At 39.6% G+C, this 17,094-nt stretch overlaps 2 protein-coding genes across 2 annotated transcripts in view; both read left to right on the forward strand.

Moving 5' to 3' along the window:
• kirre (kin of irre) overlaps window positions 1–9,072 on the forward strand; it is a 66,226-nt gene extending 57,154 nt beyond the window's left edge. Inside the window, exons 2-6 of the mRNA XM_089475652.1 lie at window positions 1,187–2,211; window positions 2,989–3,091; window positions 3,201–3,328; window positions 3,390–4,536; window positions 5,327–9,072. Of these exons, the coding sequence (XP_089331778.1) occupies window positions 1,222–2,211; window positions 2,989–3,091; window positions 3,201–3,328; window positions 3,390–4,536; window positions 5,327–5,802 (2,844 nt within the window). The 5' untranslated portion in view covers window positions 1,187–1,221 and the 3' untranslated portion in view covers window positions 5,803–9,072. The remainder of the gene's footprint in view (window positions 1–1,186; window positions 2,212–2,988; window positions 3,092–3,200; window positions 3,329–3,389; window positions 4,537–5,326) is intronic.
• A 1,254-nt stretch (window positions 9,073–10,326) lies between these two features.
• The window catches only part of N (neurogenic locus Notch protein), a 52,808-nt gene continuing 46,040 nt past the window's right edge, over window positions 10,327–17,094 (forward strand). The window contains exon 1 of the mRNA XM_089475651.1: window positions 10,327–11,488. Coding sequence (XP_089331777.1) covers window positions 11,362–11,488 — 127 coding nt within the window. The 5' untranslated portion in view covers window positions 10,327–11,361. The remainder of the gene's footprint in view (window positions 11,489–17,094) is intronic.

Here is a 17,094-nt window from a genome sequence, read left to right on the forward strand (position 1 = left end):
CACAGACTGCTACCTTTTTTTTCTTACCACTTAATGGTCTGCAAATATTTGCAAACTATGGATGCGTCTTTAAAATCACAAATAATTGACGAATACAATGACATATACCACATTGGAGACGTGTGGGGGGAACACAACTAAAACCTTAGGTAAACATGAAAAACAGAGCACAAAAAACATTCAATAATCAATGTTACTAAAACACACAATTCACAATCACAATGTGTAAAATGACATAAACCTTAATTTTAACAAAAAATACATACCATTAGCTTTAAATTCCATTATTCTTACAAACAATTGGTTAAGAAACAAAAATATGAATTTTTGTTGCGTGCGCTTCTGTTTTGTCTGCTTTCGTTCAGCTTGTCAAATGTGAACACGTGTGCTGTGTTGCAGAGCTATTTTCAGAACTTACCGTTAGATTTTCGGCAAAAGCGAGATGCACTTGAAAAGTTTAGACATTTCTGTGTTGCCTTGATAACTTATTATGTTAATCTTTCAACTTTTTTTTTTTTATTTTTGACCTATGGGCGCAACCACTGTGCAGTGTTTGCCGCTGCTTTTCACAATTTTCACGCTTTTTCTCTCTCATTTCTATTTGGTTAAACTTGACCCACAAAGCTGTCGCCTTAAAATATGCAATGCAGCAGCTGCTGTGCTGCTGCGCCTCTGCTGCTGCTGCTGCAGCAGTTGTTAATGAATAATCCATGTTATGTGGCTTAAATTCGCTCAACGTTTTGCTGCCAGCTGCCCAATTAAATATGTAGCGCAGCAAATTGCATTTGCTGGCAGTTAATTAATTAAGAGAATGACCAACAAAAAATTCATGTGATAAAATAAGAACTGACTGCATAATAAAGGCCAGTGAGTGAGTGTAAAGAGCATAAGAAAGAGCGCATAAAATAAACGCAACAAAATGATCTGCGTGGCACTGCTTGCGGCAACGACTTGCAAGCAGTGTTCAGTGTATATCAGCTATGCAGTAGAACAGTATAACAACTGAGCATTGTTTGCTTGTGGTGCGTGTATTGGCTAAACGGTATTTATTTATCCGCATATATAACAGCAAGCAGTACAAACGCGTATTTAGCTAAGACAACAACTAAATTATATGAATACTTTTAAATATTTTATTTATAAATATATTAAAATTTGACTTTCTTTTTTTTTTACTTCCTTGCAGCACGTCTATGGCTAAAACAACTCGCCACGTGTAGAATGAAGATGAATCGTGGCAGACGCCAGCAGCTGGCGTTGCTGCTGCTGCTGTTTGTGCTGCCCGGCGGCATTTTGGCCAAATCCAAGAAGAACAAATCCAATCAGAACTCACACTATAGCGATGCCAGCAACTCGGCCAACAGCGCTGCCAGCGACGACAACAACGGCAGCGGACTCAAGCTCAAGGGCCACGGCGATGTCGGCCAACATTTCGCCATGGAGCCGCAGGATCAAACGGCAGTCGTCGGCTCTCGTGTCACGCTGCCGTGCCGCGTGATGCAAAAGGTCGGCGCACTGCAGTGGACCAAGGATGACTTCGGGCTGGGCCAGCATCGCAATCTGAGCGGCTTCGAGCGCTACTCGATGGTGGGCAGCGACGAGGAGGGCGACTTCTCGCTGGACATCTATCCGCTGATGCTGGACGACGATGCCAAGTACCAGTGCCAGGTGGGACCCGGACCGCATGGCGAGCAGGGCATACGTTCGCGCTTCGCCAATCTGACGGTGCTCGTGCCGCCGGAGGCACCGAAAATCCTGCAGGGCGACTATCTGGTCACCACGGAGGATCGCGAAATCGAGCTCGAGTGCGTCTCGGTGGGCGGCAAGCCGGCGGCCGAAATAACGTGGATCGATGGCCTGGGCAACGTCCTCACGGCCGAGAGCTTCTTCGAGCCGCTGGCCGATTCCCGACGTGTCACTACCAAGTCGGTGCTCAAGCTGGCGCCCAAGAAGAAGTACCACAACACGACGATCACGTGCCAGGCGCAGAACACCGCCGATCGCACCTATCGCTCGGCCAAGGTCCTGCTCGAGGTGAAGTATGCGCCCAAGGTGTCCGTTTCGGTGGTGGGCGGCGCCTTGGCTGGCGGACGCATACCCGAAGGAGCTGAGGTCATACTCAGCTGTCAGGCGGATGCCAATCCGCCGGAGGTCAGCTATCGTTGGTTCATCAATGATGAGCTCGTGCCTGGGGACTTTACAACGAAAATGGTAAGTGAGAGTGGGAGTGGGTGGCAGAGAGGGAGAAGGGAAGTGAGAAGATGATAGAGAGAGGGGGAATTAGTGTTAGAAATAAGCGAATAAGATATAGAAAACGAGCAGTAGCAAAGGAGGAGTAGGAGGAGGTGGAAATGGGGAAGTGGGAGAATGAAAGATTAGGAGAATGGGAGAGTATGAGAATGGGATAATCGTTTAATGGGAGATTTGATGAATAAGAAAAAGTGGCTAAAGGAGAGTAGGAAAATGGATTAATGGAAGAATAATAGAATGCAATAATGGATAAATAGAAAAAATGGAAATTGGGAGAGTGGAAGAATGTATAAATGGATGAATATGGGAATAGGAGAGTAGGAAAATGGATGAATAGTTGAATCGGCTAATGAGAAATTTGATAAATAAGAAAATGGGAGAAAAGAAGAGTAGGAGAATGGATGAATTGGAGAATGAATAAATAGGAAAATGGGAGAATGGATGCATAGTAGAATGAAAGAATCGGTTAATGAAAGAATAGATAAATAGGAAAAAGGAAAAAAAGGAAGAGGGGGATAATGAATAAAATATGAAATGAGATGGGTAAGAGAATGACAGAATCGGCTGGGTGGGTAAATGGGTAAATAGGAAAAAAGACGACGCGAAGGACAGAAGGGCTGAAGCAGGAGAAACAGATAGACAGCCCAGAAAGAGAATGAGGGAGAAAAAATAGATTTTTCACTACATATCAAGTATACATATATTAGCCAACACTAATTGCTTGTTCTTTTGATCCAGATCATACACAATGTGACACGTAAATATCACGATGCCATTGTCAAGTGCGAAGTGGTCAACGCCGTAGGCAAGAGCGAGGAGAGCGAAACACTGGACATCAGCTGTAAGTAGACTTTGCAGAGAGTAAGAGAGAGAGAGAGAGAGAGAGAGAGAGAGAGAGAGGGAGATGGAGATGGGGCATGATCTCATTGTAATATCCGCTTCCTCCACAGTTGGACCCGTCTTTCGCCAGCGTCCGGTCAGCAAGGAGGCGGATCTGGGCGCCACTGTGACCATGCGCTGCGAGGTGGTGGGCAATCCGACGCCCGAAATCGAATGGATCAATGAGAACTCGGATCAGGTGAGTCCCAGTTAGCCAGTGAAGCCAAAGATTTGCTCACTCACTCCACTTGATTCTCTAGATTGTGGGACGATCGCCGGAGCTGAAGCTCAAGGTGAGCAGCGAGACAGCCGGACGCTATTTCTGCAAGGCCGTCGTCAATGGCTTTCCGGAAATCGGCGCCGAGGCGACGGTCTATGTGAAGCGGGCGCCGATCATCACCTCGCACAAGGTGCAATACGGCGCCATCGGCAGCCGGACGAAAATCGACTGCCTGGCCTTCAGCATACCGAAGGCGGAGCACATCCTGTGGTCCTTCGAGGGCAAGGTGATCAACATGAGCAGCGCCGATCCCGACATCTACATATTCGAGGAGCATCACCTGCAGGAGGGCGTCCGCGCAGCGCTCATCATCAAGGAGAGCCGCTTCTCGCACTACGGCAAATACAACTGCACGGTGATCAATTCGTACGGCGGAGACTCGCTGGTGATCAATCTGGTGCCCGAGCAGGACAGCCTATCCATATCGCTGGTGCTCATAGGGCCGATGGCCCTGATCCTGGTGATTGTGTCCATCATCGTCATGATGATTGTCTGTCGCAAGCGGCGCAGTCGAAAGAAACCGATGCCGGCCGATGTCATTCCGGAGGCATCGCGTGGCGGCGACAAGCTGACCGAGCTGAAGAGCGAGCTGCGCGCCAAGGCCTACGACGTGGAGTACTCGGAGGCGGGCAACGAGCCGCTGGCCATCAATCTGACCCAGACGCCAATGCCCGATGTCCAGATGAAGGGCGCCACCTTGGGCGTGCCGCTGGCCGGGCCCGTTAAGTTCGACGAGCGCTTCTCGGGCGACTACGGGCATCGCTACAGTCGCCAGTGCCACGCGAAGAACTTCAAGGGCCAGAACCAGAGCCAGAGCCAGAACCAGGAGCAGGCCTACAAGGAGACCGCGAGCAACGGCTATGCGCCCAACTTTGAGTACGCCCTCGACTACAGTCCGCCCGCTGAGAGCGGCAAGTCGAAGGGCGCGGCGAGTGGCATCAACTCGGCCACTCTGCCGCACTATGCGGCCAATGCGGCGGCCACTACGGCCACATCCGCCGGAGGCGTCACCGCGCCCATCGCCAGTGGCGCCAGCTTGCCGCGCAATCAGCGCCACGAGCTGCACCACCATCAGCACCACCAGCAACAGCAGCAGCCACAGACCTCCCAGGCTAACGGATTTCTGGGTAAGTCAAACGGAACTAGTTCAAAGGGAATAGATGGATTCGTTTAGTTTGCTTCAATCAAGTTCTAGTTTTCTTTAAGCTACTGCAGAGGTAGGGTGAGGGTGACCCACTTGTTACAATGCTATGAACTAGTTCATATGAACTAGTTCAAAAGAGCTGTGCAAGGCGTAAGCTACGCGGAAAACTTAAAAGAGTTTCTTTTGAAAAAGGAAAAATAAACAGTTTAACGAAATGTACACGCCTAATAGTAGAATAAGAACTAGTTCAAGGAATTAGTTCAATGAGTGAATACTTAAGTAAATGTAAATAAGTATTTGAAGCTTCAATATTATCAAAGCCTAATAGCTATCAAATTTTCTACAAGCCAACAAGCATAAATTGTTCCACAAAATGAACTAGTTCAAATGTTTCATAAGAACTTGTTCAAAATAGTGGCTCACTGAATGAATGTTGTTAAGACAAAATTAACTTACTTATATAATAATATAAATTACTTATATGAACTGTGAACTAGTGAACTAGTTCAGTAGTACGAATAGTAGTAGTATTTCAATAAATGAATCACAATAAATGTTCAAAGTAAACATAACTAAATTCAATATAGACTGTGCTTTTGTTCAATGAACTAGTTCATATGAACTGTCATTTGCTTGAGTTTTACCCCCTTTCATTGAGAAGAGAAGAAGCTGAATTAATCTATAGCAATAAGTGAACTAATATACTTAATATATGACTAACCTTTCTCTCTCTCTCTCTCCCTCTCTCCGTTCTTCGCTCTCTCCCTACATAGGCCAACCGCTGCTGCAGAATGGCATCGACAGTCGCTTCAGCGCCATCTACGGCAATCCCTATTTGCGAACAAACTCATCGATATTGCCGCCGCTGCCACCGCCGAGCACCGCCAATCCGGCGGCCACGCCCGCCCCACCGCCCTACCATGCCGCCCGGCATGCCAACAGCAACGGCGGCCTGAAGCACTTTGGCAGCGGCATCGGCTACGGCACAGCCGGCGGCATCGGCGGCACCGCCGGCACGGCTGGCGGCGGACCGGGCAGCGTGAGCGGCAGCAGCTCCAACTTGACGGCCAGCAGCAATACGCTGGCGGCCACGCCTCTCACACAGCCCTCGCTATGCGGGACGCTGGGCGTGGGCGTGGGTGTGGCCGCCGGCGTAATGCAGAGCGCACAAAGTCCCTCCGGGCAGTTCATACTGCCCACCAATGGCAAGGGCGTCACACAGAAGGGGCCGCTGGCCACGCATGTCTAAGCGGCTGATGGCGGTACGGAATCGGAGGTGGAACCGGAACTGAAATCGGAGCTGGAGTCAGAGCTGTACACGGAGCTAGAGCCGGATCTGTAATTGGTGTCGCAACTCAAACTGGCATCGGAACTAAAACTGAAAACGGAACTGGAACTGAAACTGGAACAGCAAAAAAATAAAATAGATCAAGAGCCGAAACTTCAAATGATATCGTAATCTATGCGAGAACCGGAACCTGATCGAAATCCGCAAACACAAGCCGGCATGGAATTCGGAGCTGGAACTGACACCGGAACTAAAATTTGAATGGAACAAAGAAGCGCAAACTAAATTGATGTCGTAACCTAAACTGGAACCAGAACTGCAATCGGAACTGGAACTGGAACCGAAGTCAAAAACCGCAGCCGAAGCTTACAAATAGAATGTCACGCATATTTATTCAATTCGTATTCGTACTCGTATTGTCTAGACTGTAGAACCTAGCAACCTAAGATATTTTTTTTTTCGAAAAGATTTCGATTATACATATACATACATGCATATATATATATATGTATATATATATATATATATATATATATATATATATATATATATATATATATATATATATATATATATACATATATATTATATATACATATATAAAAAACCGTATTGTGATTTATAGCGTTAATTATTTTATGAGAACTTGACGAAACGAAAAAAACAAAAACAAAAGTCAATGCGTCAAGGAAAAAAGAAAAAAAAATCATTATATATATATACAGTATATATGTCTTTATATATATATATATATATATATATATATATATATATATATCTAGTGCAAATTTTAAGCTAAGTTTGTTATTGTATTTGAGCGCTGAAACTGATAAATCAGATGGATAAGTATATACATATATATCAATTAACGAAACGTATCGGAAAAAAAAAAAGAAATAAATAAAATTCACACACAACTTTCAAAGTTCATTTTAAAAATAAACCAGAGAAAAACTTTTCACAAAAAAAATTATTAATGAATAAATAATAAATAAATATTGAAGAAAAGAGTATATAAAGCCTGTAGTTAGTTCCAAGTTAAACGCAGCAAAAAATCTTTCTAAGCCAAAATCTATTAAATTTTAGTCTTAAAAAAAAGTAATACAAAAATACAAAAAAAAAAAAAAAAAAAAAAAAAAATCAACTGCAAAAGAACTAAATGCTAGTATAGCTTTATAGGAAAAAGAATAGAAAATCCGATCAAGTGGCTAATAAACATTTCAAAGAACTAGTTCAAAACGAGAGAGACAGCAGTAAAAAAGAAATATTATAAAAAAAAAAAAAAAAAGAGAAACATTTTCCATTGACTCAATTTCTTTTCTTTCTATTGACTCAACTTTTTATTGAAATATTTTTTTTTTGTTTATATTTATTTATTAATGTTTTTACACACATTTTTAATAAATTTTAGAGCCACCCTTGGTGTTCAAGCTCACAATAACGTAATTATTTTTAAATAAAGTTTTTAATAAATATATTTTGTTAATAGAAAAAAATTGAAATATTTATATAACAAAATCAATTTTAGCCACATCAAAAAATACCTATATTTCCTTAAACTGAACCCCCATGCATATTAATGAAAAATGTAACTTTAAAACATTCCTTTTGATCTAAAATTGTTTTTCAACTTTCTATAGCATTTTTATATATAATATTTTTGGCATATTCGCATATGAATCGGATGATACCGACTGCAGCATACTCATTGACAATCCAAATGTAGCTCCAACTTATTTCCGACTTACCACGCCTTCAATCAGTATATAATATTTCAATATCAATATGAATAGAGGGTATATCTACATACTTATATCACATATTTTTTAACTTATGTTTTCAACCCGGGTATACATTCCAAATTTCAACTCTGTCTCTCTCTCTCTCTCTCTCTAGTACACCAACTTCCATGGTTTCTGAGTTACCAGAAAATGTATTTTCCGTTTTGCCACGCCCCTAGTGAGCATTGACACTTTACAGGATATACAAGAGCATATCTTTTTAAAATAAGTCTAGCTTCAATAGTAAAGAAACGGTTTGCAGTTATACGGACAACCCGACGGACAGTTATACGAGCATTACGCAAATCATATTTGAATGTGCCCAAAATATATCATATATAATCTATCTGTATATATTTATAATCATGGTGTTACGAATATATAAATTGTTTTCTTTTTTTTTTCCTTATAATATTTATTTCTTATTTTTTGTTAATCGTAATACATGGAATTTGCTGTGCGAACTCTGATATGAGTCACTGTATTATATAACATTTGACTATGGGCCAACTTGATCGGAATGCTAGAGAGCACAGCATCAATGTGAAACCAACTTAAATTAGGAATACATTTTAACTTAATCAATTATATGCATATATATGTATATATATGCATATATAGATATCTGTGTATATATATAATATGTGTATATTGCTCGTATATATAGCGCATATGTGTGTATGGAAGCCAGCTGGTTGAACGCTTAAACTTAAATTAACTAACTAGGATTACAATATTAACGAATATCTTTTAAAAAAAATATCGATATACATATATATATCGAAACAAAAGTGTAGTACACTGCAAACTTTTTTTTTTTTTTTTTTGTCTGCATAGTAAATAAATAAATAATTTTAAGTGGAAAAAAAACGAAAACAATTTTTAAACAAAAGCTTAGCAAAATTTGTAAAACACATTTGAGAGATCTACCAAAAACAAATATAAGATAAATATTAAAATATATAAAATAAAAAACTAATAAAAAACGATAAAACAAAATACAAAAAAAAGAGAAATTTTTTTTTACGAAGAGCTGCCTTATGATTCCTTGTGAAATTTGTTGGAGTTGTTGAACGGCCAACGCTATATGATTAAATATATAAATATCTTTTTTTTAAATATATATATTTATATATATATAATATCCATATATACAAAAATCGCTTTAAACGTTTTTCAATAATCTTCTTTTTCTTTTTTAATTTTCAAAATAATTTCATTCTCTTTAAAATATTTTTTAATGCTATTTGCAGAGCTTTTATGTGAGTTCATAAGAAAGTCATAAAAAAATACAAATAAAATAAAAACAGAATAGAAATAGTAAATCAAGCGAATTCAAATGAAACGAAACTTTTTGGGTAAATTGTCAAAGCGATTCAATTAAATGTTCAATTAAATGCAAATGCAAAAAAAAAAAAAAGAAAAAAAAAAGAAAGAAAATACAAAGTAACTTACATAAAAACAAAAAACAAAAATTAAATGAAATGAAAAGAAACGAAAAATCCTATTAAGCCAAGTAAATATGATAATTATTCATTATATGTGAAATACATGTGCAAGAAGGAGATGAAGATGAGAGAGAATGAGCTGCAAAAGGTAGACGCCGAAGAAGAACTAAGCAAAGTGTGAAATTTCGTGTAATATGGAAATTAATTCAATTAAAACTAAGTCAAAAAACTCAAATTAGTTGAAATAAAAATCTAAATGAAAAAAAATTGTTTTTTTTTTTTTTTAAATGTAGTGTCGAACTTTAGTTGAATTTACTACGTGAAGCTGATTCTGTCAGCCATAAATTCTCTTTACAGGGTATGCTGGAGTCGTTATTGTAAAGTGTGACTTTTCATCATCTCATTTGATTCTTATTGTGATTTGATTATTTAAAGGGAATTTCAGCTGACCCTAACGCTGATTCGTGTAAACATTGAGCGGTTTCACTTTTGCCGCAGAAGGACACAGCTTGTTATCGACTTTTATCGATTACAGCGGGCAACCTGACTATGCGCAACGGTTGGCAGAGCGCCGCGTCGCGGCAATAAAGAAAAAACAAGTATTTAATTTTGTTTGCAGCCATTTTGAAAATGGAAAGAAATAACGACACAGCCAACAACAAGAATGCAAGCCAGCCCAGCAACGCAGGCGCAGTTGCGCTGCGGAGAGCGCGAGCACAGTTAAATGAGCGCAAATATAGTTACGCTCTCTTTCATGCTCACGCTCGTGCTCTCTCTCCCACTCAAGGAGCAGAAACGAGATCTTGGTTCGCACGTTAACTTCAATTATGTTTAGGGTTAAGTCTGTCGTTACAGTATGATATGACTCCATGATACTTGGTGAAAATATAAAAGATAATAATATATTATAAATATGTACATATGTATTTAAAACAATGTAAACAATTTATCAAATATAAATGTTTGTGCCACATGTTGCAGATTATGCACAAGAATTGCTTCTGCTCAAGGCAGCAGCAACTTATGATAACTGTCATGGGCGAGCGTGCAAGCCACTCTCAATTGCACGCTCTCTATCTGGCGGCTGCTCGCATTGCCAATGATCTCGGCTCACTGTGGCCCGTTTTAAAGTGAGAGTGTGAGCGTGAGCGTGAGCGTAAGTGAGCGCTTGAGTGTGAGAGCGCGCACGAGAGAGAGAACCGGCTGTCGTTGCCGTTGTCTTTTTTGGGGGTTCAGACAAGCGACGCTCGTGAGCGCGGCTCAAAGTGTTGCGAGTCGTGAAACGAAACGGATATCGAGGCGGACAGTCTGTAGCAGTTGAAAATTGCAATTGCATGGGATTTCAATTCAATGCTATTTTATTTTTTTTTTGAGTGCCTCCTCTCAATTGTGTATTTGTGTGAGTGTCCCTGTGTATGTGTGACTGTCTGTGGGAAGTGTAAAGGCGACGTAAATTAAACTCACAGCGCAGGCAAAAGAAACGAAACAACAACAACAACAGCAACATCGGCAGCAACACCAACAACAACAACGGAGAGGCAACAACAATATGGCGTTTAATGCCGCCGCATGCAAAAATTGCAGCATGCGATTGCGGCGCATAAAATAAATATCGCTATCGCTATCGGGATCGGTATCGGTATCGGTGTCGGTTATCGTTATCGCTATCGCTGTCAAAATATATATTATTCTTCGTTTTTTTTTTTTTGTTGTTTTTGCCCCAGTGTTCGTGTGAGTGCAAACAAATAAATCAAGCAAAAGGAAAATAAGCACAAAAAAATCACAGAAACCACAACGCGACTCCCTACGTCTCTTTGTGTGTGTGTGTGTTCGTGTCTGTATGTGAGTGTGTGCGAGAAAGGAAGCAAAGCGTTTTGCCTTCTCCGAATTCTTCTTTTTTGTCTTCGTCTACGTCTGTTTGAATATATTGCCGTCGCTTCCAGTTGAATTCAAAGTTTGTTGCGGTTGCGCGTGGAAATGTCGCCGCTGCAAGCGTCGACGTCGGCGTCGCTACATACAATAAACGGCAACGCGCGGCACTCAATTGTTCTACTGCAAAATACATAACATAAAAGAGTAAAACAAGAATCAGCACAGAAAAACAACAAGCAGCAGAAACAACAACAAATTGAGCAAAAAATAAAAAGCAAAAGAAAATTAAAAGTCAAAGTGAGACAACAAACTGCACACTAAATAAAATACAACAAGCAAGCAAACATAAAAAGAAACAGGAACAACAACAACAACAAAAAACTGAAAAGCATAAAACGCAAATCTTAAACTGGATTACAATGCAGTTGCAGCGCAGCAGACGTCGCTGTCGCGCACACAGAATTTGGATTAACGAAATGCTAGCGGGCGTCGCGCTGCTGCTGCCGCTGCTGGCGCTAGCTAATTTCAGCAGTGCCCAAGCGACGGGTAAGTGTGAAAAAAAAAAAAACAGAAAACAAAAGAAAAAACGGGGAATAATACACAAAAAAAAAACACATTATTTTTGCATGCATTTTGATTAAGTCTGCATTTTCGTATTCTGTTTCGTTTCCCTTTCTATTTGTCTCTCTTTGCGTTCCTTTTTGGCCTCGCTGTACGCTGCTGCCTCCTGTGTCTGCCTGCCAGTTCGGACAGGTGGTCGTGCTCTCTGACACTGCGCTCTCCCGCTCTCTCACTCACTCATTCAGTCACACTCTCTCCCTCTCTTGTCAGCGCGCTCTCGTTCAGATTTTTTTTTGTGCCTGCTGCGCACCTTTAACTTCTTATATGCTACGGCACAGCCGCGCAACCTTTCGATCCGTTTCGTTTCGTTTCGTTTGAATTCCATTTCGTTCCATATGCATGCTTTATGTATGTATATGTTATTAAGCGTGTGTATGCTGTTATACTAAGTGTATACTGTTATACAAGCGCTCACACTTCGCATACTTCAACTTTTGTCAACTTCCTGTGGCTCACTCGCCTTGGGCCTCCCTCCCGTTCCCCATCATAATTAGGCTCACTTGTCAAACTTTTGTCTTCCACTATCTAAACACAGACAGACCGACAGACGTAGGCAAAAAGAAGATGGAAGAGGAAGACTCGACTTGACTCTTGTGTGTGGCGCATTGCAGACATCATGCAAGCCAAAAAGAAACTATAATATTTGCATAAAAGCCGCTGGGGCTCGGCTCTTGTCTAATCATTGTGTCAACACTCGTCTCCATTTTGGTCCCTCTATACATATGTACATGTGTGTGTTTGTACTTAGGTGTAGGTGTTGTAGTTGTACCTTTCGGTACTCGCATTGCCTTTACGCATTTCAACTTTCCGGGAATTATAAAAAAGGTGAAGTAAACGTGTTTTATTTTTTATTTTTTTAGCTGGAACCCCATTGGAATACATGGGAAATGAACTGCTATCGTATATAATTAGCTTTTTTCCACATTATTTACCCTAGGCCATGTCTCTTATGAATGCCGATTAATGTGCCCAGCTGATCTGTTCAAATTATCTTAAATAAATAGCTGAAATACCTTAAGTAAATAGTTACAAAATATGTATATATTAGAGTTTAGAAGAAACATAACATAGACAACATAAAATAATATTCTAAGGCAATGTTTTGAAGGCTCAAGATCATTGACACTCTTATAAGAGCTTCATATAAGTTTTTATTAAAGGAACAAAATCCAGAAATGTTCTGAATTTACAGTTCATAGAATTTGCTGAGCTTAGGACCTTTTTGGTTTCAGTTATTATAATTTGAACTCTCTTTGATAAAGAATTAAGAATCAGAATTAAGAATCAAAAATTCGATTTCTTTTAATAGCTTCAGGGATTATATGAAATTAATTTTAGGTTGAATTAAGGAGTAGTTTCTCTAGTCATTAAAAAAAAAGTAAATCAAGAAGTAATATATGATTCTAGCTTGATAAATCTTAAAATGATAGAAAATAAAGGAAATAATGTATGGGATTTACAAGTAAATATTATTGGACCAAAGTTTAATAGTTTCATTATTCTCTGTTTTAGTTATCACTTCTATTTATTTTGGTTGTTTTTTAATTCCTTTTTAGTATCCGCTACTATTTTTAGGATCGCATAAATTTCATGAATTTTTTGTTCCCAAGTCCTGAATTCAATATCTCCCAAGTTTGGAATCCAAATTATAGAATGATCAATTTTATGAAACTTAATTTTAATTCTATTTAAAAAGAATTTCTATCTATATATGTATATATGTACATGCATATATATATATATATATATATATATATATATATATATATATATATATATATATTATATATATATATATATATATATATATATATATATAGGTATTTGTATGTATATAAATACCAGTATATTTATACATGTATAAATTCTATATTGCCTGCCTGTGGATAATTAAGGACTCGATCTAACGGCCTCTGCGTGTGCGTGACTTGCAATAATTTCGAGCAAGAGCAAAGTCAAGAAATTGTATTTTAGGGTGCGCACAGGATAAGCACAGAGCGAGAGAGAGAAAGAGAGAGCGAGAGAGATAGCAGAGGATGGCTGACAGGAAATACTCATGCAGCATGGGGCATAGAGACACACTCAGCACACACAGCAAGAGCTGAGCTAAACGAACGAACGAACGCGACATTGAAACGAAATACAGCGAAAAGAAGAACCAAAAGCAGCCGAAGCAAAGGCACAAGCAGAAGCAGAAGCAGAAGAAGCAGCGCAGAGAATATATCTCGAGAACTTGTTTGCAGCCTAGGTAGACTGAGCCGCGTACAATATATAACTCTCCCTCTCCCTCTCTCACTCTATCTCTCTCGCTCTCACTCTCTCTCTCTCGCTCTGTCTGTCTGCCTTAGCCGTAATTTGATCTGTGCGCAAACAGCAAAAAGGACGCGCCTGCGTGCAATATGCTTAGGGGTTGCAGCGCTCCCGTCGAGTCCCTGCTTTTTGCCTGGCTGACAGCAGCTGTCGGTTCAATTTTTTCTTCTTCTTCTTCTGTATTTTCCTCTTCATCTGCTGCTTCTTTCTCCTGTTTTTTTTTGTGGTAGCTGCTGCATGACAAAAACCGTTACAGCAGCAGCCGCAGCAGCAGGAGCAGCAAGCTCCCCACTTGAGCGGGGGGATGCTCAGAGTCTGTCAGCTGCAAATGTTGCGCCCACACCCAGCTAAGCGTGGGGGCGTGGCGTCAATTATGAATCTCTTGCAGCGCTTAAATGTCAATAGATTTTTAAATATAAGTTGCTATAACTGTGTATATATATCTATATATATATATATATATATATATATGTATCTATATCTATGTATGTTCGCATGGGAAAGTTGAGCTGTAACTTTTTTTCTTGTTCGATGGCAACCATGTTTCATTTTTTTGCGCTAATTTGTCGCTGGCATTTAATGGACCCTAATAGAGCGCGCCAGTCAATATGCAAAATGTAAAAGTATTTGTCTATCAACAACATCAGAGGGGTGGGGAGGGGGCGAGGTGGCGAGCTGGCGCGCAGCTGTGCAGGAAACGAGTCTAGGAAGCAAGCATGAAACTGAAACCCAAATGAGCTGCGCATACATGCAATGCATATCTCTTACTCTTACCAGAGTCAAGTCAAGTTTGACATTTAGGCAAAGTATCAAGAAATCATTGTGAATCATTTATCAAAGGAAATCACATGATATATGGATGAGAATTGCTAGATTTATGGTTGAAAATGGTTTGCTTTTGTTTTGTCAAGCGAATTACGTAAATTTTTGGATAATTTAATGTAGTGTAAGTAATTTAATGTTGTACGGCGTGGAAGGTCTTCGGCGTTGGCCTAATTGCTTTAGGCCACACATATGTCTGTCAAAGAGCTTGCCAGCCAGGTAATTTTGATGGTTGAGTCTTGTAGTCGGCTTCGACTATACGTCTATTGGTATGTCTTTGTATAAGACTTGATCCATATGTTGGCATCAGTCAGTCTAGAAGTTTCGAATGAAGTCCAGTATATTATAAAGATGTGCATGAGCTTTATAATTGTTTTGTATAATATTATTTTCCTTTTAAGACCTACATTACATGAGGTAACCAAGAATAGTAATGTTTAGAAAGAGGCGTGGCAGATAGCATAGTACATGTGTTCTTCAACAGGATGAGTCGTTGTAGCCCTGCCTGTCCGTCCAAATGAACTACAATACATAGATACAGGGGGGGTCCCTGTATATCATAATAATAGATATACATATATCGATAGTAATCGATAATTTCGAGTACCAAAAATGCCGCAGAATTCAAGTTTATTGTGTTTGTGCCTGAAATGATATTTTTTGGTTATTTTGAACACACTAATAAGATGTTAATACATTTACCTGACATTAATAATATGTTTTATGGCATATAAAGAAAATGTTTGGCTCCCCTCTTTAAATTTAAATGCATTTATATATTACATTAATATCATTATATGTTATATAGTTATATTTAGGAAATTTTAAACTTAAATCACGCCCAGCTGGACGTTTAGCTTATCATTAATTTGAGCTCGCTTATGACCCAGAAATCAAAGTTGGCTAAATGTATATGCTGAAGACGGCCTTTAGGATTCTCACAATGAGGCGGCGGCACGAATTGAAGTCGTTTTTGGAAAGATAAAGCATAGCAAGCTGGACAGGTAATGTTCACCTGTGTGAAAGTCGCGAACGTGAATGCATCAATCGAAAATCCATATAAAATATACATATATAAATATAAATATACATATATGTTATATATGGTTCGAGCACTTATCGGCCATTTGCTGTCACATTTATTAATTAATCGACGCCGCCTTTTGGCCAACTTTCTCAGCACTTAAGCGATTGGTAACTTAAGACTTCATTAAAATAAGTAATGCAAAAAAAAAAAAAAAAAAAGGAAAAAAAACATGGCAAGCAAAAAATCAGCTAATTTTTCGATGCGTTAAATCTGAAATAAATACGCGTTAAAGAGGAAGCACAGCAACAAGAAATTGAAGAAGGAGAAGAAGCCGAAAGCAGATACGAGTGGGCAAAAAACGAAGAAGAAGAAGAAACAAAGTGCAGCAGTTGGCTCGAAAGCAAATCAAGAGATTTTGTCAACGAATTGTGAATACCCTATTGAAGGCTAACACGATGATATCAATAGCAAAGACTCAGTTAAGATAAAAGACAATTCAATCTTGTATACATTTTATTGATATATGTAAGTATACATACTATAGATACCCTATACAAATATTGTTCGCCTTGAAGGCATTTAGCCCTTGCTTTTGGCAAGGGTAAGCCAAATGAAAACCCGTTTAAAAGGCCCGCTTGCATATTGATTATAATGCTCCTGTTACTTGATACCAATTTAGGAGAGAGCGAAAGAGAGAGGGCGATGATCATCAACAAGATGTTGTTGTAGCTTCTGTTGTTGAGGTTGCAAAGCAGTTCCTGTTTTTTAAGGAGGGAGATGGAGATAGAGAGAGAGAGAGGTAGAGAGGGGCGAAGCCCCTTGAGAAACGGAGCAAGAAGAAATACTGCCAAAGATTTGTATTTTATTTTTCTTAATACCCTGCTCATAATATTGTAATGGGCATATGCTTGAGTAGGGTATATGCGTGATTAACCAGAGAATTAGAGGCAGGAAATGTGCTTAAGCGATATATATCGTTAGGTAGTTATGTAGAATAAATATATACAATACGTATAATTATTTTTGTTTACCTTTGTCACATGTTTTTTCTTTTACGCCATTGTTGACAAAGTACAGTAGTCATTCGACAATTAGAACGTATCAAAGAATTTACATAAAACCCTATTCAAATTGAGGTTTGTTGTGAGACGAAATATCGCAAAGTTTTTGATAGCTAGACAGACTATGATATGTGTTTTTATTTTGTTCGTTGTCTTTTTGGACAGTCGGGTAGAATTAGGCGGCGCTCCGGAAATCACAGAGAGATGGAGACAGAGAGAGAGAGAGAGACAGAGAGAGAGAGAGGGAGGTAGAGGCAGAGCCAGCAGAGGTCTTTAGAGTAATGTCGTTGTTGCTTTCCCATCGGCCATGG

This window comes from Drosophila arizonae, chromosome X (genome assembly GCF_054131065.1).
Source record: "Drosophila arizonae isolate 15081-1271.41 chromosome X, UAZ_ARI_1.0, whole genome shotgun sequence".
NCBI lineage: Eukaryota > Metazoa > Arthropoda > Insecta > Diptera > Drosophilidae > Drosophila > Drosophila arizonae.